This window comes from Sorghum bicolor, chromosome 1, assembly GCF_000003195.3.
Source record: "Sorghum bicolor cultivar BTx623 chromosome 1, Sorghum_bicolor_NCBIv3, whole genome shotgun sequence".
In the NCBI taxonomy this organism is placed as follows: Eukaryota; Viridiplantae; Streptophyta; class Magnoliopsida; order Poales; family Poaceae; genus Sorghum; species Sorghum bicolor.
This window is the reverse complement of record NC_012870.2, coordinates 22214340-22237009: the sequence shown is the minus strand read 5'-3', so window position 1 is coordinate 22237009 and position 22670 is coordinate 22214340. Positions and strand designations below refer to the sequence as shown.

Below are 22670 nucleotides of genomic sequence, written 5' to 3'. Positions count from 1 at the left end.
GCTGAATATATATGATATTTCTTTTCTTTGAAGCAAAAATTCTATAACAAGGTTTGAGACCTTGTGTTTGTATCTATTTCTCTTTTTTTATACTAGTGGTAACAAAAGGACAAAATTTCAGCCTATTTTTTGTCATCTATTTTTTGGATTCATCTCCCTGTAACTACCGAACAATGGCGAGTTTCTTATGTTTAGATTTATATATAATCTCGTGCTTATATGAGTTTAAATAGCTTTTGTCTAGCGTGATATGGAGCCTGATTCTAAAAAGTTCTTAAAGTAACCTAAATAGATATTTTATCCAAATTGAATAAGAATCCTAACCTAAATAGAAAAGGATGCATGAGAAATTAGACAAAATCTTAATTTACTTGCTTTCTTTTTCGTTATTTTTTTTGTTTTTGTTTCTTTTGTAGTAGAGTCTACTTCTATTTCCTGTAGAGTTTGTTTTTTTCATCGAACCTTGGCTCCACGACCGTCTCTGTTTCTTATACACATATAGAGTAACCGTGTGTTTGGTTGCGGGATGGGTGGGTTGGGTTGGATCCAACCCTTATTTTAGGGACGGAGCCAACCCAACTATTGTTTGGTTACAACTATGATTTTAGGGACGGATTGAACTCATCTCTTGTTTGATTGAAGAAATTGGAAAAAAACGGGTTGGATGACAAGATAACAACGTTAGTGAGGTCACTTTTCATTAAAGACCCTGAGATTTTAGAAATTAGACAAGGTCGGATCTGTAAAACCTATGAATCATAGCACTTTTGTATAAAGGTCCAGAAATTGAAACTATATTGCGCTGATGACCCTTATCTTTTATCTCGGTTCGGTATAGAGCAGAGGCGGGTGAGCTCCGCCGTGCGGGTGAGCCTCGGCCGCCGCGGGCGTGAGCTCCACCGCACGTCCGCACGGGCCACCTCCGCTGCGCGCGTGAGCCCCGGCCACGGGCGAGCTCCGCCTGGGGTCGCGCAGGTCTGTCACGACGCTCCCGACGGAGAAAAGGGGGTTCGCTCCGTCCGCCAGATTTCAGCAGACGGAGCCAACCCACATCTCACATGAATATTCCTTCTCGAGCCAACCCAACCCACCTCGGATTCCATCCAAACAGTCATAGGGATAGATCCAACCCAACCCAACTCACTCCAACTCCCAACCAAACACACGGTAAGAATCTTGATTGCTTCTCTTCCCTTGTTCCTGTTGTTCCGTTTGTCTTTTTTATTTTATTTTTTTTCACATTTCTTTTTTTATTTTTCTTGTTCCGTTTCTATTTTTATCTTTTTTATCTCGAATTACCTTTTTCATTTTTCTCTATTTATCCCTATCAATCAATTTATTTTGTCATTTCTTAATTCTTTCGCTCTTGTGTTTTTTATTTTTTTCATAAACTCAAAAATAAACAATGGCTCCTGCAGTTTTTATTTTCCATAAACTCAAAATAAATACTAAATAAATATAATATCATGAGCCTTTCCACTATTAGTTTTTTTCAAAGAAACAAACTTTCTTTACCATCATGTTATAGCAATTTATTGTCTAATTTAGTTCAAGTCAATCAATCTCGGTATGATGAGAACTAGCACAAGAAAATTTTGAGTGTGGATCTTTTAAAGTTTTGACCCTCTTTAAAATGATATTTCGACTACCAAGATGTTAATGCTATTTTTATTACAAAAAATTATCTTATCATAACCAATTAAACTTTTGGTCTAACTAATCAAACGTTAAAATAAAATATTGACCAATTTATTGTTTGATCCGGTCTCAATAAATTTGTCTCTAAACTATATTTATTTACATATGCAATCTTTGACCAGGGTTACATGTGAAAAACTTAAAGATGTTTCCTATCATAATCATAAATGGATAGACCGATTCTTAATTATGAGTCCAAAAAACGAAGTCAAGGAACTTGAAATTTGACTATCAAAATATTTATGTGCCTTGTAACAGAAAAAATTTAATAAGTTTGTATTTTCAAATTTACACTGACTTAATAGGACATTGTTGTATTACTACTAACATTAGCTTAAAAACATGGATGTCATGATCACCATAAATAAATTATAGCTTTTAATTTTTATAGATAAGATAAAATATAAATAGATAAGTACCATTCACGTTGTTGTTTTCCATGAATGTTTGATGTCTTTTTTCTTTCGTTGCAACACACATAATGTTTGCTAGTTAATTAGAATAGACAAAGTGAAGAGCAACAAAATAGATCGCAAAGATTCAAACAATTTTAAGCTAGGCACATAGGATAGGATAGAGTGTAGTTATAGAAAAAAATATTCAAAAACTACTTTTATAATCTTTCGAGCTAAAACAAAATTTATATGAATTTTATAAGATTAAACTAGAGTTTAAAGATTTTCAATTACACTATTTTTCCATATAAAAAATATTTAGATAATTTCTATTTTTTTTTATGATTTTCGATATTTTTCAAAAGATATGTATTCTCGTGTGACATGGCAGCATGTCAGCGGTAACCAACAAAACTGGCCAGCAAAAGAAATTGTTTTAAAAGAGAGGGTCAAACATTGATTTTGTAGTTATTTTTTGAGGGGACATTGATTTTGAGGTTAAACATTGAATCAGACGAGCGTAAAAGTTGAGGGGTCGAGGGCACTTCTTCCTTCACTGAAATTACGGTTCATTTCATCCCGCGTGCGGCGTGCGCGCTTCCTCTCCCTCTCTCTCTCTCCCCCCTCTTTCTGCGACGAACTGAGTGGGCTAGCTCCGCCGCCGCCCTACGCCAGGTGCCGAGGCCTTCGTTGGTCTCTTCGCCGGCCACGAGCACCCACCAGGTATTCCCACCTCTTCGCCTCCCTTTCTGCTGTGCGAAACCAAGCACCCAAACCCTAACTGAAAGCTATTTGGCCATTTGATGCCTACTAACCTCGAACTTTTTGCAAAAAATACCGGGTGCACATGTGTACATCCATGTACCTTTACTAGGTCCGCCCCTCTGGGCAGGCAATGCGTCAACGATCAACTATTTCTTCAGCCCTGCAATGTTGTTCCTACTGTATCAATTAGACTTCGACGGGGGAGATGGTAGCACTAGCATGTTGGTTTCAAACTAATGTGTTTGCTCCGTACGTGTTGAAAAAATAAGAAAAAAAACATGGACCTGCAATAATGCCAATTTTTGCTCTGTGCGTGTGGATTGATGCTGCACTATTAGTAGTATCCAAACATTTATGAGTTTGACTGGCTAGCATAAAAAACTATCACTGAACTTGCGCCGTTGTATGTATAATTGTAGTTACCGTGTCATGTTATGAACTTGCTAATGGGAATCCTATCATTATTCTTTAGAATTATGCTAATGTCCTGGGTATAGACACAATCACTTCATGAAGGCATGCCATTTAATCAACCTTAAAGTATTTGTGTTTCAGTATTTTAAATCCAGCAGTAAACAGGGTCCTGTTTCATTCAACCCTAAAGTGAAACCTGCAGTTGTTTTTATTTCTGTTGTCAAAATACCATTTTACTTTTATTTTATTGTTTTGGTACCTGAGCAAATCTGCATTCTTGTTTTGCTTATTTCTTTTTCTTTTTGTATTTTGCAGTAAAATAGTTAATGTATGCAAAGGTGGAACCAGATATATTTCTGTAGAAGTAAATGATATAATACTATGAATAAGGATGGAATATTGTCTGATGATAAGATGGCAAAGATGGAATCTGTTCAACCAAATGGACAGCTAGTAGATATAATAATCATCGACTCTCAAAGTGATGAAAATAAAATTGGTGTGGATACTAGTACTAGCATAGGAGACAGTTCATTGAAGGAGTATAAGGAGCCTCCATGCACAACAATGGACAACAATGCGAATGAAGAAACATCCATTACTGATGATGATACAGAGTCCGATTCATATGAAAGCTCTCTCCGAGAATCAGATAATGAACAAGCTTCAGCATCTGTGGAAGGCACTGAGGTGTGTGAATCCTATAAACTATTTCGATATCTATCGTTGTCTACTTAAGTTTTGTGAAGTTCTGTTGGTAGACAGTGGGCTGAGATCCAAACCAAACCCACACCAATCCAAAACATATATATGTGAAAGTCAAATCCAAACCAAATTAGACCATGACTTCAATCATCCACACCAAATCATACCACTTATGCGCTAGACCCATTAAAATACATTTCCAACCCACCATTTCACCGGCACCTCATGCTATTGTTTATATTTAGCCATAAACAAAAGCAAAAAATAAATAGATAGAATAAAAAATCATTGTAAACTCTATTATTTACAGCCAAGCCAGTTCAGCCCACTTTAATAGGGCCCAAACCAAACTGGCCCAACAGCCTTTTCAGCCTGTTTCAATCCAAACCAATACAGCCCAAAAGTAAAACCAAACCAAAAACCCGGTTTTAACCCAAACCATTGTCAGGTTTAGTTGGTATTAATAAATCATATATTTTCATTGAAGGTAACAATATTATTATGTACCATAGGCACCCATAGAGAAAGTATGGCAACTTGGTGTGGAATTTTGGGAACTTTTATTGATGGCCATCTTTATTTATTTTATTGTTGATTGACATGATGTTCTATATAATTTACGCTACATCCGTTTGTTCTGTATCTAAACATACCATATATCTAGGTGCCTAGCAAAATCTATGTGTACCTAGAAAAGCCAAAACAATCTATAATTTGGGACGGAGTACCTTTTTGTGTTATTTACACTTAAATATTAACTACATTGTAGTTTCTTCTTAGAAGTTTAAAATCTTGATGGGCAGAAATTTAGTAGTTTCTATTTAAAATTTAAATAGTATTTGACAAATTTTTTTTTAATTTGATTGTCTAACAGGTACCTCTTACTGAGGAAGAAGTTGAAGAATTGGTTGCTGAATTCCTCGAAGTCGAGAGCAAAGTAACCTATATAATCTTTTCTGTTTTATTCACACCCTTTTTTTGCTGTTTGATTGATCGTGTTTCTGGTGACTTTTAGGCAGCTCAAGCGCAAGAGTCACTTGAAAAGGAGTCACTGGACAAAGTTGAAATTGAAGTAAGATTGGAGTTATCTGAGAGGCTTCAAGGAGATGAGGTTTTTGAACATGTTCATATTTATTTCGTAATTTGTAAATCGTAATCCTCAATTGTTTCTCTTTCTGTGCACTGATATATTATCCTTTAATTATTTAAATAGTTAGAATCAGCTGTGTCAACTGAGATGGAGCAATTCCAGATGCAATGGGAAAATGAACTTGATGATCTAGAGATCCGTAGTTCTATTCTGTTGGTAATGTTTTCCCTTGTAAATATTTTTTTTTGTCCATGTTACATTTACTAACTACCATTTGCACGTGTTGTCTCAGATAGATTTCCTAAATTCCTGTGCTATATAAATGCATATGAAGATTTAGTGCTGAACCGAATCAACCTGTCTTTCTTATGGATAATGGCACTTACATTTGTTGTATCTTTGGAGTTCTTTTGTATAATCCTGTTGGGGGACTTGGCTTTGCTAAGCACAAAGAAAATGGCCACATTAAATTTCTCTGTACTGGTTCTGTGTTAGACTTTAACGCTGGTTATGTTAAACTGATACATATTGTTTACTCCCATGATGCTTGGTATGTGCTTTTATCTATTTCTATTATAGGAAAAGAATATTTTGAGAAGCCCCATGTTACTCATCATGCTGAAGACAAATTTGCATGGCTGAAGATAAAATTTGCATTTTTTATATGATGCAGGAACAACTTGATGCTGCTGGAATTGAACTTCCCAGACTCTATAAGTCAATTGAAAGTCAAGTTCCAAATGTTTGTGAAACTGAAGCATGGAAGAGCAGGACACATTGGGCTGGTTCTCAAGTGCCTGAAGAAGCTAACCGATCCATTAAAAATGCTGATGAATACCTTCAGTCTCGCAGACCTGTACGGAGGTAATTTTGGGGCTACAATTTTGCTGTTTTGTGTATATTGTATGAGAGACAGCGTTGTATAGTGTTGTCCTTTTATTTTTTTATTTTGTTTTAATAAAGCAAACAGTGGGGGCCTCCCCTGCTGTATTTTCTCTCAAAAAGACTCAACGTTGTCTTCTTCGATCAGAAAACACGGGAGGTTGCTGGAGGAAGGTGCTAGTGGCTTTCTTACTGGAAAAATTCCTGTTGAGGATGATGATTCTGTTAAGTGTCATGAGAAAAGTTGGAGCTCTTTCAATGAACTTATTAAATCTAAGGAGAATGCTGAGAATACATTTGGTAGCAGTAACTGGGCATCAGTTTATCTTGCAAGCACCCCCCAGGAAGCAGCCGCATTAGGTCTCCAGTTTCCTGGAGTTGACGAGGTGCCATTTCAACCGAGTACTTTCTCATATTTTGTGATGCAATCATTAGACTATTTATTAGTCTCATTCATGGATTTCTTGAAATCTTATCCTACCCTCTTCTCTTAATTTTAGAAACATGTTTTTCATTTACTTTATCTGATAATCTGAAGAATAACAGAGGGGAAAACCCACCCCACCCTGTGTTGAAGCGTTGTTTTCATGCAATGTTAGGACAAAGGTATTGGACAAGACTAGGACAATGCGCAGTAACTTTATTTTTATAACGAGAGTATGAGACTGTCTATTGTATTGTCAATTCTCATGTGCACAATGGCTAGGTGATTGACCATGGTTAAATTGACCAGTTTTAGTATTTCATCTTGCATCTTTTAAAAGAATGTCACCAAGATGTTTGTGCAGTCCTGCTTTTCATCTCTTCACAATGGTATGCACAGCAAGTGTAATTTGTTCTAGTTAAAATAATATTACTGCAAGATAGACCGTGATGAATTTGGAAGTAATTGCTATTTAGTGCTGTACCGTGTACTGTGTTTGGAGCTGTATTAATATTTTTTAGAAAGAGAACTACTTGTCAATAGTCACTACTCACTACCGTGGAACTTAAAGTGTTTTGTTGTCTACGTTCTTTATCTATATTAAATATTAAACAGATAAATAGAGAATGTTTTTCAGTTAGTACATTTTTATTCATGTTATACTCTTAGATAACTAGCAGGGTATGAATTTTTTGAATCCGCTGGCCACCTATGATTCTTCCGTCTAAATCTTTGCTATCATTGTTACGATTCTGTAGGTAGAGGAGATATCTGAAGTTGGTGGTGTTTTTGATGATATAAAAGGTGTAGATGAAGTAGAGCTTTCTGAGGAACAGAGAAGGAAATACAGAAAGGTCAGCTGAGACTACTTTTTTAGCTCTGTTAATTAGTTAAAACTGCAAACATGCCACTGGTTTTGGTCTTGTGGTTCTAGGCTTAATTGCAGCACATGCACCTTTTGTTTCTGCTTTAGAGCTTGGGTATGCCTTATATCTACCTTTGCTTGTCACACTATTGTTTATTCCCACTTCCCAGTATATGAATGCCTAGTTATCATAGTGGTAGTCTAATAGTTTCTTTGTTTCATACCTCGTTTTTGTACTGTTGGCAGCCATGTCTAAGGTTTTTGCTACATTGCAGCGGCATCTGCAGATTATTTATAGACCCAATCTGAATCCTCTATGAGGCATCAGTGAATAATGTAGGAAGGAGATGCAAGATTCGTTAACCCAGTACTTATACATGTCTATTCAAACCATCAATGACAAGCTATCTTGTTTGGACTCCTTGAGCCTCAAAATCAGAGCAAATGGCCCCTTCTCCCTAAACCAGGGTTTTAGATGACGCAACATTCTAGGAGGCACAGATGTGGTTAATTGAAATGAAAAAAATAGCTATAGAAAAATAATGCCCCTAGTGTCGTTTGTGGGAAGAAACTGTAATCAAGCATGAAGGCCTTACTGCCTACCCTTTACCAATTCACTGAGTGAGAGACCATGTGCCCATTTGTGGGAGGAGGTAAACAAATTTTGTCAGTCAAACAAGCCTTCGTGCCTGCATATAGGAAGGTGCTGCTCATGGATGTGCTGGTCTGTCTTTGCTTTACTAAGGCCTGAGCCTGATCAACTGGGTCTGTGGGTCATCCTCTATTCAAACCCAGTACCTAAGCTTTCATCTCTGAGAACTTGCTTGAAGATCTTAGATTGGGAGCAGCATGGAGGTGTCGAGGTTTTATGTAGTTCTAATTGAACCAGACAATAGGTAATCTATAAAAGCACTAACCAAATACTGTTTGATCATGTGACTCCATTGACAGCCATGATGTTAGTTGGACTTTATTCTTCCCCTTTCTCTCTTAGTGGACAGGCTGTAGATACTAGATAGTTATCATGTCTTACTGGTTGCACTGGCAAATTTGGGTGATACTGCTGTTAGCGGTAACACCACTGCAACCCAAGTAGCCCAACTGAAGAATGAGAATCTACTATCACTGCTTCTGTTTAGCTGCTGGGTTCCTACTTCCTAGTAGCAAAATATAAGGTTTTCTTGATAGGGAATTCCTTCGTGTACTTTCTTAGTTAATGGGAAACTAAATTATACCATTAATGTAGGTTACGGAAGAGGATGATGCAAAAATAATGAAGTGCCTGCAGCGTCGTTTGAAAGGAAAAAGGACGAGGGGCTGGTGTAAGGTAATTACTTAAAGTAAATGGTTTCAAGCTCTGTTCCGTGTTAACTAAATTTTTTATAAATATGCATTGTAGATTGGTCTGTGATTTATTGGGTGAATTTCTTTCATTTAATCCAGCCTTTCCTGTTTTCAGGAGAACATTGGTTTGGTCTCATCATGTGATGAGAAACCTCTACCAGAAAATGGTGTTTTAGGTGCTAAAAGTGATCTTCCTTCATCTAAAAAACTCAAAACTGATGAAAACAAAGTTTCTATGGAGACATTGAAGCATACATTTGAAGATGATGATAACGAGAAGAGATTGAAAACTGTTATAATAGAAAGTGATGATGATATGCAGACAGATAACAAACGAGCTTTACAAAAGGATGGTGAAGGTAGTTCCACAGAAGTCGAAAAAGTGGTTGATATCATTGATCTTGATCTTTTCCCATCACAAAGCCCTAAGCTCCCTACTAAGAGTTTGCCTAAAACTTTCAAATGTACTATTTGCTCTGAAATGTTGAATGCCTCTGATGTGCATCGCCACCCTGTCTTGGATGTTGTTGTTTGTGGATCATGCAGATTTCTTGTGATAGAGAAGAATCGTCTTGAGGTGGATACTTACCTCCTTTAGAATAGTAGATACTTTTGAACTTTATACATAATTAGGTCTGACTATTGATATCATCAACTAGGCATTAATGATTTCTTAGAGATGCTGTTTACATTTGGGCAGGATCCTGTATCTGGTGGTTATTGCACTTGGTGTGCACGAAGTGAACTGCTTCAAAGTTGTAGTTCTTGTAAGCTTCTTTTCTGTACAAATTGCCTGTCAAAGAATTTAGGTGAAGAATGCTTATCAGAAGCTAAAGCCACTGGTTGGCAGTGTTGCTGCTGCATACCCAGTCAACTGGAACTTTTAATTTCTGAATGTGACAAGGCCCTCGGTGGCGTGGAATCTTCTGATTCAGAGAGTAGCAACACAGAGCTTTCTGGACCAGAGAATAGTGCAACTGTTAGGTATGATCTTTTCCCCTATTTCATTTAGCATGCCAAAGCTCAGCTCCTGGTCATTCCTTCAACATGTTATCAGCAAGCGAAGAATGAAGAAGAGTATTAGAAGAATTATGGATGATACAGAACTTGGTGAGGAAACAAAGCGTAGAATTGCAATGGAGAAGGTTTGTGATTTTTCAGCCTAATCTTTATTTGATGTATAGTCTTGTTTGAAGCTGTTTTATCTAGGCTGTAACATTATTTTGTAGGCAAGGCAAGACCATTTGAAGTCCATGCAAGAGCAATCTGCCACCAAGTTAAGGAGTGAGAATATTGGAACTCCCTTTGAAGCTCCAGTGAAAATCTGTTTACAGGATGCTGGTGATGGACATATAGTCAACCTTGCCAGGGAGGAGGATGAGGAACCTGTTAGGATTCCAAGCAGCATGTCTTCTAAACTGAAACCTCATCAGGTCTGCCTGGTCAAGATTTCCTCTCTTATTATCTCCATAATTAATCCTGAATATGTGATGACTTAATGAGGGGATTTAACTGTTTGCAAGTGCTATGCTGTTGCTCTTGCACCAGCAATTAATACCAGTACAGGGAACCCATATCTGAGTCTGACTGGATTTTATGATATCACAGGTAGAAGGAATAAGGTTTATGTGGGAAAATGTTATTCAATCTGTTAAAAAGGTCAAATCCGGGGATAAAGGTCTTGGGTGCATTTTGGCGCATAACATGGGCCTTGGGAAAACCTTTCAGGTCTGTGTTGGCTTATAGCTTGGTTATACATTTCTTCGAGTTATTCATTCGTTGTATGCTGCAACTGTTGTTCCTGTGGCAATCAATTATGTGCTGGAACTAGACCATGCACGTCAATCAACTTCAACTTCTGTACTTGTATTCTCATATTTGTGATGAAGTTATTGTTAGGTTGACATTTAATTTTCATACTGATGCAGTTATCGTGTTCCATTACATTGCATGTCAATCAACTTCAATTTCTGTACTTGTATTCTCATATTTGGATTAAGTTATTGTTAGGTTGACATTTAGTTTTCATATACTTATGCAATTAACATGTTCCATTACATGACATAATGGGAGTTACGTTCTTATCTTTGTTCTTTTGCACTTTGCAGGTTATTACATTCCTCTATACTGTTATGAGATGTGCTCAATTGGGATTGCGCACAGCACTTGTTGTCACCCCTGTCAATGTTCTTCATAACTGGAGGAAAGAGTTTAGCAAGTGGCGTCCAGCAGAGCTGAAACCTCTTCGTGTTTTTATGTTGGAAGATGTTGCAAGGTGCAGATAATTTTCTTGTTTTGTTGCATTATTGTTAATTTGTTATTCATGCAGCTAGTTTTTTCCTCACCTAATAGATGTGACATAGAGCCTTTATGTGCCAATATATTGTTTATATGACTACAAGATGTTCACTCTGGATGCGCAAAGTAGGGTAGATTCCTTGTGAATGTATGCACATATATTCAAAATCCATCTTTGTACAAGTGTATTCTGAATACTTGAATTAATTGGCGATGGTGTGGTCTGCTAGATGAAACTTTTAAGTAGCCTATTAGTTTTACTTTTTCCATGTATTTTCCTTAAGAAGCCAAATTTTAAAGAATTTCCTGCACCTTCCCCAAGACAACATATGTAGTACATATGCTTATGAATGATAGAGTTAGGAAAGAAGATAAAACACTGCAAGCCCTAAACAACACATATTGTCAAAACAGCTACGGTTGGGTCGGGGTGGGAGGTTGCAACTCAACTACAAACATTCTATGAAAGCTGCTTCAATCCTGTAATTGGGCGTAGGCATCCTGCTGTAGTCTTAACTCTTACCTGACAAAATGACTTATATTCTAGTTATTTCAAATTTCTGGATTAGGCCAGTGTTTTAACACTATTTGTACATTGAGAACTTAATCTTGGAAGTGGAACTTCATATATTATAAATTGTACACATAATGCATGTATTTGGTTCCTTTGATGTATGAGTTCAATAGTGGCATTCCCACTAGGTCATTCTGATTACTTTTCTCGAATTTGGAGTCAACAGTACTCAAAGATGAAAGCTTCCTAAGCTTGCTTAAATGTCCTTTTACTCTATTGCCTTTTTTCTTAATACTTTCTTCAAGTAGTTTTTAGTGTGATCCTCTATCCATCTCACTGGATCAAATGTTTCTTCAAATATTCACTTGATTATGGGACAAGCCTTACTTTCACCTCATTGGTTTATTGGCCTTCTCTATGTTGCATTATTTAGGATGTTTTTTCATTGCATTGCACAATTGAATTATTTACTTATGGTGTGCTTGTGTTTTCCCCCCTTTGGTTACATGGGAGTACTGTTTCCCTTTAGTAAAGCTTTACCTACTAGGATTAGGATGGAATGGTCCATCTGACTCCTTTTTTTTGCAGGGTGAAAAGGCCAGATTTACTAACCAGATGGCGAGTGAAGGGTGGAGTGCTTCTCATTGGTTATTCATCATTTAGGAACTTATCCCTTGGAAAGCATGTGAAGGACAAAAATTCTGCAAACGAAATTGCTTATGCTTTGCAGGTGACGTACCATGTCCCTGCTATCGGTACTGTTTCAAGGTCTTATAGTAAACTCGTTAGATTCCTTCTTGTGGCTATGTACTACTGAGGTTTCAATAATATTCTATTTTCATGGTAATGTGGGCATTTGGCACACATTATGACATATAGACATATAGTATGCTTTCTCCCAACTTTGTTACATGTTAGCTGTGGGTTTTTGACACAGTTCACTGTACTGCCAGTGTGGGCCAGATATTCTTGTATGTGATGAAGCACATATGATAAAGAACAGGAGGGCCGACATTACGCAAGCTCTGAAACAAGTAAGAACACAGAGAAGAATTGCTTTAACTGGATCTCCGTTGCAGAATAATTTGATGGAATATTATTGTGTAAGGAGCCATGCATCCCTGCTGTTTTGTTTGCTTAATCATCCAGTTAATGAAATTACTTTGATGTTTAATACTAGTAGTTTGCCAACGTATTTTGTTTTAATCTTGTGAGCAGATGGTTGATTTTGTCAGGGAAGGTTTTCTTGGGAGTACTCATGAATTCCGAAACAGGTAGGTGAACGCTGCCATACGTGCACCGTAGTTTTATTTAAAGTTGAAATAATGAATTCTTTCTGCTTTATCAGGTTCCAGAACCCAATTGAAAATGGGCAACACATGAATTCAACATCAGATGATGTCAAGATCATGAACCAACGATCACACATCTTGTTTGAACAACTGAAAGGTTTTGTCCAGCGGAAGAGCATGAATGTTGTGAAGAATGATCTACCACCAAAGAAGGTTTTTGTTATTACTGTAAAGCTCTCTCAGCTGCAGAGGAAGCTATACAAAAGGTTCTTAGATGTTCATGGTTTCTCAAGTAGTGGTTATTCAGAAAAATCTCACAGTTCCTTCTTTGCCAAGTACCAAACATTAGCCCAGGTACGTTGACCTTGCATCTTTGTGCTGTTTCTTAGATAAAAACTAGGTGGAATTGCTGTCTACTTTCTCCATTTCAAATCATAGGTCAATTTAGCTTTTCTCCTAACTCCTAAGTCAAAAGTCTCCAACTTGACCAAGTCTTATAGAATAACAAGCCAACATGTAAAACATTAAATTATTTTCATTAGTCTTTATGAAATGTATTGATAGTGCATGTATTTGAACTTTTCATTGTTAATCTAATTTTCTAAAAACCTAGTCAAAGTTAAAGAAGTTTGACATGGCCAAAGCTAGAGTGACCTATGATTTGGAATGGAGGGGCGAGGGAGTAACACTGTTGAAGTGTAGGTATGGAATCATCCGGGGCTCCTCCAGATGGCTAAAGAACAGAGAGGAAATTTGCGTCGTGAAGACACTGTTGAGAACTTTATGATGGATGAGAGTTCAAGCGATGATAATGTTGAAAATTACTTGCCTAATGGAGGTAATTTATTATATGCCGCTGTTGATAACACTCATCAGGGTTCGGCAAACCTGCACAGTGCACTTTGTGTTATTATCTGATGAAGTTCCTTTGATATATACACTTTATCATTTCTACAGAGAAGCAGAAGGATAGAGCTGATCAGCAGTCCAAAAAAAGCAACATTGTGAATGAGGTTCTTAACCTTACCCACCATGAATTATGATTTTTTTTTTCTGTTGAATACGCAGGAGAGATGCATATTTTTTTTATCGAATACGCAGGAGAGCTGCGTATCATTGTATTAGTATAAGAAAAGGAGTCATACATAGACCCACACACCCACACCCACACCTCTGCACCTTCCCTATTTTCTATGACTTAATCACCTGTTTCTGAGTGTACAGCGACCGAGCGGGCTAAAACTAAAAGCCCCTAGCAGTGAGCAAGTACAGACCCTTTGCTCCTGCCATACACCACCAATGAGCTTCATCCCTAGCTAGACTCAGGGTTGTGGCAATGCTTTGTGCAGCCCCATTGAAGACACAGTCATTCCGGTGTTCCAAATGCTGCAGGCGCCAAGGATAATGATATAGTTTAGGCCTTTTCTCGCATCCCCAGCGGTAGCTGCTTCCGCTTTTTCCCAACAGTCCTCCCAAGCTGAATCAGTGGGCTGAGGCGTGAGTGAAGAGAGCCCAATGCGCTACAAGAGTGAAAACCAGAACTGCCTAGCAAAAATGCATCTAATCAGGAGGTGCTGGATGCTTTCCTGTTCCTGGTCACACAGCAAACATTTGGCCGTATGTGAAGTCCTTGCCGAGCAAGCCTGTCAGCTGTTCAACACCGGTTATGAGCAACCAGCCACATGAAAAAACGACATTTGGGAGGGGTCCATGACTTCCATATTCTCTCATACGGTCTGAAATAAATGGCGCCCTGAAAGAACGCATCATATGCATACTTTGTCATGTATTCTCCTGAAGCTGAAAGTCTCCAGATGTTCTTGCATTAAGAAGAAAATGTAGAGAATGCAATGCGGTCAAACACACACCAACACACTCACACATAGTAACTAAGTTCCCATAAATGAAACTTTTGTTCTATAGTACTGCATGGGACTGCATGCAAAAGCGGCGGAAGGCACACCGACCCACCTAAGGCAGGGACAAGTAGGGGCGATGTGGACATTGGCGATGGTGGAGGAAGGGAGCGGTGGGCAGAGGTCGCCGGTGGGGGAGGAGGAGCGGCGGGCGGAGGTCGCCGTTGGTGGTGGTGGGGGGGGGGGGGGAGGGGGGGGGGGGGGCGCATGCATGTGCGGGTGGTGACTGGAGGGAGATCAGCGGCTGTGGGCTGATATCGAGCAGAGGAGAGATAAGGGATAAGGTGTTGGGGACTTGAGGAGGGAGGGGGAGGGGGGAGACCAGCGGCTGCGAGCTGATACCGAGCAGAGGAGAAATAACGGATAAGATGTTGGGGACTTGGGCTTTGGGGCATTTCCTGTTTGATGGACCTTTCTCTTCAGTGAGGTAGGCGCGCCTAGGCTCTAGGCGGAGGGTCACCTCCCAGCGCCTTTTGTAACCTTGAATAAATCAAAAGATACCTATGCTAATGGGGGAATACTTTGCATGACAGACTAAGCATTTGATTCTGATTACCCTTTTTGTGTCTCCTTTTCATATTTATTATTATTATTTATTGTAGGAAAGTAACTGGTGGGAGGAACTTTTAGATGAGAATACCTATATGGAAGCAGATTACAGTGGCAAAATGACCTTGCTCCTAGATATCCTGTCAAAAAGTTCTGAATTAGGCGACAAAGTATTAGTTTTTAGCCAGAGTTTGACCACTCTGGATTTAGTGGAGTTTTATCTGGCAAAACTGCAAATCAATGGAAAAGAAGGCAAACACTGGAAGCGAGGGAAGGATTGGTACAGGTATGCTTCCACACTTCAAAAGTTTCCCTTCGTTCACAAAAACTTTGCAGCTACTGGCGTGGTAGTTCCACAAGTATCTGTTTTCTTTTGGTTTCTTGTACTTCGTGTCTACATGCTCATGAGATAAACTGTCCATAACCTACTGTCTCAACAAGATCCTGGACCTATTGCTTTGTATACATGTGTTTCTACGGCCTTCCCATAGTATGATGTCTATTCCTGTAAACTGAAAAACTAGGCTGTGCTGTGAGCCTGTAAAGTGGTCTTTCTTCCCAATTCATTTGGGAATGAAGCCGTTGTGAAACCTGAGAACATCTGCATTTTGGTAGTTCCTGGATGCTGGTATCACTTTAGTGCCATCTGCTATGTTTTGTTCTGGAGTATTTGGAATTATTGATCTACCATCATGAATAATGGAAAAAATATGAATGGCTGCCAAGGGTGCTTCAAGTAGGAACTAGGAAATCTGCAATCACAATATCACATCATACTCCACAGCAAAAGACACCAATCTTTCTATCTCAACTCTGCTTGGATATTCAGGTGCGCTGGTCAGTTAGTAACCTTTTAGGACTCCAGACTCCGTTATGTTCTTTTTTTTACTAAGGCAAATTGTCATGTCTCTGTTTGGAAGATTCAGTAGTGCTAGTTTGACAATATAATCTTTATGAATAATGATCATTTTGCAAAACAAAAAGGCTTGGATAGCAATATAGCACCATTGAGACATCTATTTCTGCAGTGGCTATTGTTTTTCTAGGCATATTATTTTTACCAGAGTTGTTTATCATCATTATGACTGATTTTGCAAATTATTATATATTCGTATGTGGACAGGCTTGATGGGAGCACTCCATCTTCTGAACGGCAGAATCTCGTGGAGATGTTTAATGACCCTGGAAACACAAGAGTGAAATGCACGTTGATATCAACTCGTGCTGGATCCCTGGGTATCAACCTTCATGCTGCAAATCGCGTGGTTCTTCTGGATGGATCATGGAATCCAACACATGATTTGCAAGCCATTTATCGGGTTTGGAGGCAAGAACTTGTCACCTGGGCTGCTCATTAATTGCACTTGAATATTGCTATTTATTTTTTTTGTGTGGGGATAATCTTTCCAGGTATGGCCAGACCAAACCTGTATATGCCTACCGCCTAATGGCACATCGAACAATGGAAGAGAAAATATATAAGCGCCAGGTAATTTTGCATTTTTCTTCTGGTTTTGAGTTCTCAGTTTTAGTTATCCAGGTCATTCTCTTGTACCTGGTAGATAAAGCTCCATCCTTGTTTGAAATCAATTCATTGAGTATTAATAGGTGACAAAAGAAGGCCTTGCAGCAAGGGTGGTGGATAGACAGCAAGTTTCAAGAACCATTTCCAAAGAAGAGATGCTGCATCTTTTTGAATTTGGTGAAGAGGAATTAATGGAACAGAATGAGAATGGTTCTACCATAATTGAGAAGCCATCCACTTCTGACACTATTAAAACCTCTGAGCCTGTACCTGTCGACAGTCTCATGCTGAGCCTACTCAGTGAGCAAACTCGGTAATTCTCATCCTATTACTTATGAATACTTAGACCCTATTTGGATGCTGTTGTACCTAAAAACATGGTACTAAGAAACTGTAGTTTTAGAACCTATAGATGTGCAAAACTATGGTTTAGAAAAAAGAGGTCTAGAGTGGAGTTTTTGAAACTCACAATACTATGGTTTTCAAAACCATAAAGTTTGTTGCATCCAAACACATGCTCCAAAACCAAAGTACTCCAAAAATACTATGCATCCAAGGTCCAAACATTGCTAATCCTATAAGGATTTTAATTTATATCTAATCAGACATGTCACACCTGTTTATTTCCTTTATTGCCTGGCAGCCTATATGTCAACTGTACTAAGTAGCTGCTTGTTGGTTAACATCTGTTTGGACTTTACAGGTGGATTTCAGGTTACCATGAACATGAAGCTCTCCTCCAAGAAAATGAAGAAGAAAGGCTTACAAAGGAGGAGAAAGATATGGCTTTGTCAGAGTGGGAGTCATTGAGGAAAGCTGCACTTGATTCCGAGAGAAAATCAAACATGAGCGCAGCTCCAACATATCCTAATGTTGTGCGGCCACTTAAGCCTGCTTCGAGAAGCCGGCAACTGCAGCAACCTAAGGTTAACTCAAATAATCAAAAGAAGTGCAACAACTTAACCCACTTGCTGACTCTAAGAAGTCATGGCACGAAAGCAGGGTGCACGACAACCTGTGACGAGTGTGGCCAGGAGATTAGTTGGGAGACTCTAAACAGAGATGGCAGATCGAGATGATGCCTGTCCATGTGGCATTGACAGATTTTTTTTGTTCTTTTTGTAAATGCTGACGTCCAGGTAGTAGTATACATTGTGTACACGAGAGTATTAGAGTAGAAAGTAGAAAGGACAATGAAATTGGTTCTTGTGGTCCACATGGTAGAACGCATGAGATGCAATTGAGCATGAGATACAATTGAACCATCACATTATTATGGAATATAGTCGTGGCAAGATGTTCGTTATGCACTCATTGTCATTTTCTTTTCTTTTCCTTAACCTCTACTACTTGCCTGTGTTTGTCTGCGAAATTTGCAAATTGAGTACTTAACGCTAATCATCTGGTTGAAACCTGGAAAATCCTGGATTCTCTTACCTGGGCAAGTACGACTTGCTTTGCGTTCTCTGTTTTGTACTTGTCTGCTGTGTGTACCAACTTAACCATTGTTTTAATTAGTAGTTCAATCAACCATCATCTTGTAATCCTGGATTCTCAGTGATGCAGCAAGTCATGCGCGGGGCCTACTCAGTATCTGACTGTCTGGATTAGGATTTCGGTTGACCCTGGTCAGCAGGAGTTTATCATATCCTAAAACACAATTTAATGGATTATTATAAAACTGTCAAGAGACAACTAAAGAAACAACCCGTGACAGAGTTTGTATGTTAAGCTGTTTCAAGATTATATGAGGCCTGGATTCTCAGGGATTTTTCCAGGAAGCCGATCACGCCAAGAGGAGCGAGCCTGTTAAGCAAGGTGGCTGAGCTGATTAACCCAATTACCGGTGGATGGGACACCCAGCTGGTCCGTGACACCTTTTGGTAAGAAGATGCGCAGCTAATTTTGGCAATTTTTTTTTAGAAAAAGGAATTTTTATTCCGGTCTCTGCAAGAGTTTTGCACACAACCAATTTTTATTACAAAAACAACCTCTAAAAAAATCAAAAGCAAACAAAGGTAGGTAAAAATGATTTTGGCGATACCTGTTGATGGGGGAATGGAGAATACGTTTTAATGGTACATATAGGTCTATAAATTTGGAAAACGTATTTTTGGATCCTAAATTTGTTAAGCGGTGCACCGTAGGCTCATGCCAGCCACATGAATATTTTTTGGCTAGCGTGCCATGCTAGCATTAACCCCTCATATTTATTTTAAGCCTTGTTTACTTCCATCCAAAAATCCATTTTTTTTAAAATTTCCCGTCACATCGAATCTTGATACACATGCATGAAGTATGAAATGTAGATAAAAATAAAAACTAATTGCACAACTTGGTCGAAATTTACGAAACGAATCTTTTGAGCCTAGTTAATTCATAGTTGAACAATAATTACCACAAACAAATGAAAGTGCTCTAATGTCGCGAAATTTTTCGCTTCTAAAACTAAACACGGCCTAAAAAAGACCATTCCTTCACCTCTGTCATGAACTCGTGTTCCACGTCTGTGACAGAACCGCCCAATTTATACAAGCTTAAGTACGACTGTCCCCGTTTAACACGTTGACACGCGCATACTCTCACTTATATAAACCCGGTAGTCTGCCGAGTGTCACAAAGGACCTCGGTAAATCAACTTTACACCAAGATCGCATGATTAAGCAAATACACATCACATACTCAGAGATTTGCAGCGGAAATAATATTACAAAAGAGTTCACAAATAATAATACAAGTTTGAATTTTCCAAATCGATTAGAAAACAACATAGCTTTCAAATGATTACAATAACATAAGTTCCAAATACATTACTAGCATAAGTGACATCCTCCGACAAAAGCATGTAGATGAGACACTTTATAGAATCACCGAGCCCACCGGCGGTTAGCCACCATCTTTAGCAAGCTGAAGACTTCACCTGCAACATGGTGGGATAAACCCTGAGTACTTGAATGTACTCAGCTAGACTTACCCGACAGGAGAGAAAATAAAAGACACTCAAGGATATGCAAGGCTTTTTGGTGGAGTTGGTTGGATAGCATAACTTTGCCAAAAAGAGCATTACTATCATGAGTCCTTACTTTCAACCTTTTAGTCAATATTTTAGCATCAAGTTCAGTTAAGCTACCATAGCTAGATTTTGCACCTACTCTATAGCAATCACTTGATTAATAAGCATCACATTAATAACCATATCTGGTTTATCATGTAGCCATCATCATCATCATAACCATTAAGTTTCATTTAGTTTATCTACGTTGCCGCTGCCCGAGTCAAGTTCTCACTATCCGGGAGAGACGGCGATTCGAATCGATTCCTATCCAGCTGGAGGGGTATTCCTAGCACTCACCCAGGCATACTCAGCTAGAGTAGCTTGGATCACCTTTAGCACAACTCCGGACCAATTCGCGGGTCCGTACGGCGCCGCACCCCCAGGGACCGCCAATCTGCCAGGGTCAGGACTCTAACCTGACTCATCGGTCTTACGCCATTGACTCCCCGCACATCCTTACTACCAACCGGGGTGCGCACTTTAACCAGATCGGGGTATCCGGCCGGAGTTGCACTCGTAGGCTTCGCGGTCGGAACGACTTATCCGGCCAACTAAGTGATAGGCATGCGTTCAACATGACACGGGGACGTACAGTGATTCGGTCCTTAAACGACACAGACGGGGATAGATTCACACCCAAGACCTCCATGCCTTGTTGCTTCGCTATCGTCATTCCGCCCGGTCTCAAATTCATTATTAGCACATGGTTATTTCTACGATAGCAAATATAGCCAACCGTGATCAGGTATCCACCTATCTCTCGCAGGTGACAGGAAATCACCTGGCTTCTACCGAGCTAAGCATAGCTAAGCATAGAACGTTTTCCTTATACTAGTAAGGGTTCAGGTAGTTTCATATAGTGGACAAGGTAGGAATATATGCACCAACGGTTTCATTCAACTCCTATCACCTAATGCATCATATAAAGTTATACTCTTGTGCTTTTATAAAAAGAGAGGGTAGGAGACTTAGAATGCTCCGGGGCTTGCCTGGAATCCGACACAAGTCAATTAAGTTAGCTTGCACCGTCTTGACGACATCTAAGGTGACAACACTTGTGTAGTCCTTCCATCATCCCGATAGGTCCACCATAAAGTCCTTCACGTAGTTCATCTAGCGTACCTAAATGAGATGCAAGATGCAAGTGTATGAACACGTAGCAGTGCAATAGACAAAGCATGATATACAGCAAGGAGACAATATTATGTTACTCTACACATACATATGTGTTTCATGCTGCTTAAGTAACATAACACAATCAACATACTAAGATAGAAAAGAATGCAACCAAGTATATCAGGCATGGCATACATGTTTCACAAGATCTCAGGTGTATTAACTTGGCCATTACCAAAGACATGAGTCATACATAGCAATATACCAAGCAACAACAATACAAGGAATCTGAAAGACATGAATTAAGACATTCTGAAAATCTTAAGAAATTATCTACATTTGATATTTAGACATAAAAGCATGATTCTGAACTTAAGCTGGTAGAAATTATAAAGTTCCAGAATCTGTCCCTGACAAACAGAGAGCAGCTATTTCTGGAATTCAACTTTGAACAGACATAACTCACAAACCACAAGGCCAAATACTACAAAATTTTGACAACAGCTCGATAAATGAATTATCTACAACTTTACTATAAACAAGATTCCCAAAAAACATCATTTACACATTGTAATCCAAACAGTTCCCGAAACTGTCCAGAAACAACAATTGCAAGCAATTAATTATTAACTTATATTTCAAACATGCATTTGAGCAAAACCATTGTTACCAACAGTTTTCATATATCTAAAGAACACCAGAAAACATAGTGGTCATTTCCAAATAAATTTATTTAATGCATTTCTTAATTTATTTGGATAATAAGGTGAATTGAAGAACATATAACAAACATGCACAGTAAATTCTACAAAAATTACAGTAGATTCTACATACCATCCATAGTCTACTGTACAAATTTCACTGCATGTGGATAAACATATCAACAACTATGAAAAAGACAAATTGCTATTGCAATTAACCATGTGAGAGCAAGATAAATGCACAAATCATATTTTCTTCAAACACATGGCCATAACATACATAAACATGATACAACAATATCATAGGATTGTATTGGAACAACATTTTTGATTTTTACATTTTTATTTATACTTATAAACCATTTATCAAGATCCATAACGATATCTCTGTCCAAAACATGGACAGAATCTATCATGTCACATTAAACAGCCATAACTTGAATTTCACATGTCCATAAATTATGGTTATGTACTTTCTAGAAAGCTTACTAAATTGTTAACAACTTTGTTATAAACATCTAGAGCTAAATCTACCACTAACAAGGACTTACATAACAAACAATGTATTGCTGTCTGGGTTTAGACAGAAACTGAAATAGCACTTTAAACCACTATAACTAAAGATATGCTTAACCAAAAATTATGCTATTTAGCTTAATGGAAAGCTTATGAAAAATACTACAACTCATATATTTTCATCAAGGCATGATTCACAACCTAACTGAGACAAACAATATCAACATGCAGATACACTCAGAATAGGAGCAAGGCAACACAGATCATTTGTTATTTTTATAACTCTTAATTTGTCATTCCTAAATTCATCAAAATTTTACCAGACATCAAATATTATATGTGAAGTATGCCACAATATTTTCACATTTATGTGAGCAATAAAACAGTGGTTATGAAAAAGACAAATATAACAAGAAATCAAAACAGAACTGTATAAATCTATTTTTACCGCTAAAACTGCAAACTAAACCATGCCATATTATAGATCTACTGCATAGAGAATTTCACAAGGATTCCAAAAAGTCCACATTTGCTATTTTACGACGTATCTACGAATTTCTATGCATTTCCAAAGTTCACCCATGAAATCTGCAAAAACAAAAGAAA

The 22670-nt window shown here is 38.3% G+C and overlaps 1 protein-coding gene across 4 annotated transcripts; it reads left to right on the top strand.

Moving 5' to 3' along the window:
- On the top strand, window positions 2620–17986 carry LOC8059275 (protein CHROMATIN REMODELING 20). 4 transcript variants are annotated; one of them, XM_021447722.1, is made up of 26 exons: window positions 2620–2816; window positions 3588–3962; window positions 4852–4914; window positions 4993–5088; window positions 5191–5283; window positions 5741–5931; window positions 6098–6335; window positions 7132–7227; window positions 8485–8565; window positions 8698–9159; window positions 9283–9566; window positions 9640–9727; window positions 9812–10015; window positions 10191–10310; window positions 10691–10857; window positions 11983–12162; window positions 12332–12428; window positions 12613–12668; window positions 12743–13040; window positions 13389–13524; window positions 13644–13699; window positions 15205–15437; window positions 16275–16478; window positions 16562–16640; window positions 16760–16989; window positions 17380–17755. In XM_021447722.1, exons 2-26 carry the CDS (start codon window positions 3654–3656, stop codon window positions 17753–17755), a joined length of 4437 nt encoding a protein of 1478 aa, XP_021303397.1. In that variant the 5' UTR covers window positions 2620–2816; window positions 3588–3653. The 4 variants fall into 4 exon arrangements, with proteins under 4 accessions (XP_021303397.1, XP_021303388.1, XP_021303403.1 ...); XM_021447713.1 differs by having other exon boundaries at window positions 2621–2816; window positions 12332–12497; window positions 17380–17986; XM_021447728.1 differs by having other exon boundaries at window positions 2621–2816; window positions 11983–12124; window positions 12348–12428.

Bases quoted from the DNA above. Each gene is read 5' to 3' on its own strand.
- LOC8059275 (XM_021447713.1), top strand. From the start codon at position 3,654: ATGAATAAGGATGGAATATTGTCTGATGATAAGATGGCAAAGATGGAA. The intron at 4,915-4,992 runs GTAACCTATATA...GGTGACTTTTAG, and splicing joins TCCTCGAAGTCGAGAGCAAA to GCAGCTCAAGCGCAAGAGTC. The intron at 5,932-6,097 runs GTAATTTTGGGG...TTCTTCGATCAG, and splicing joins TCTCGCAGACCTGTACGGAG to AAAACACGGGAGGTTGCTGG.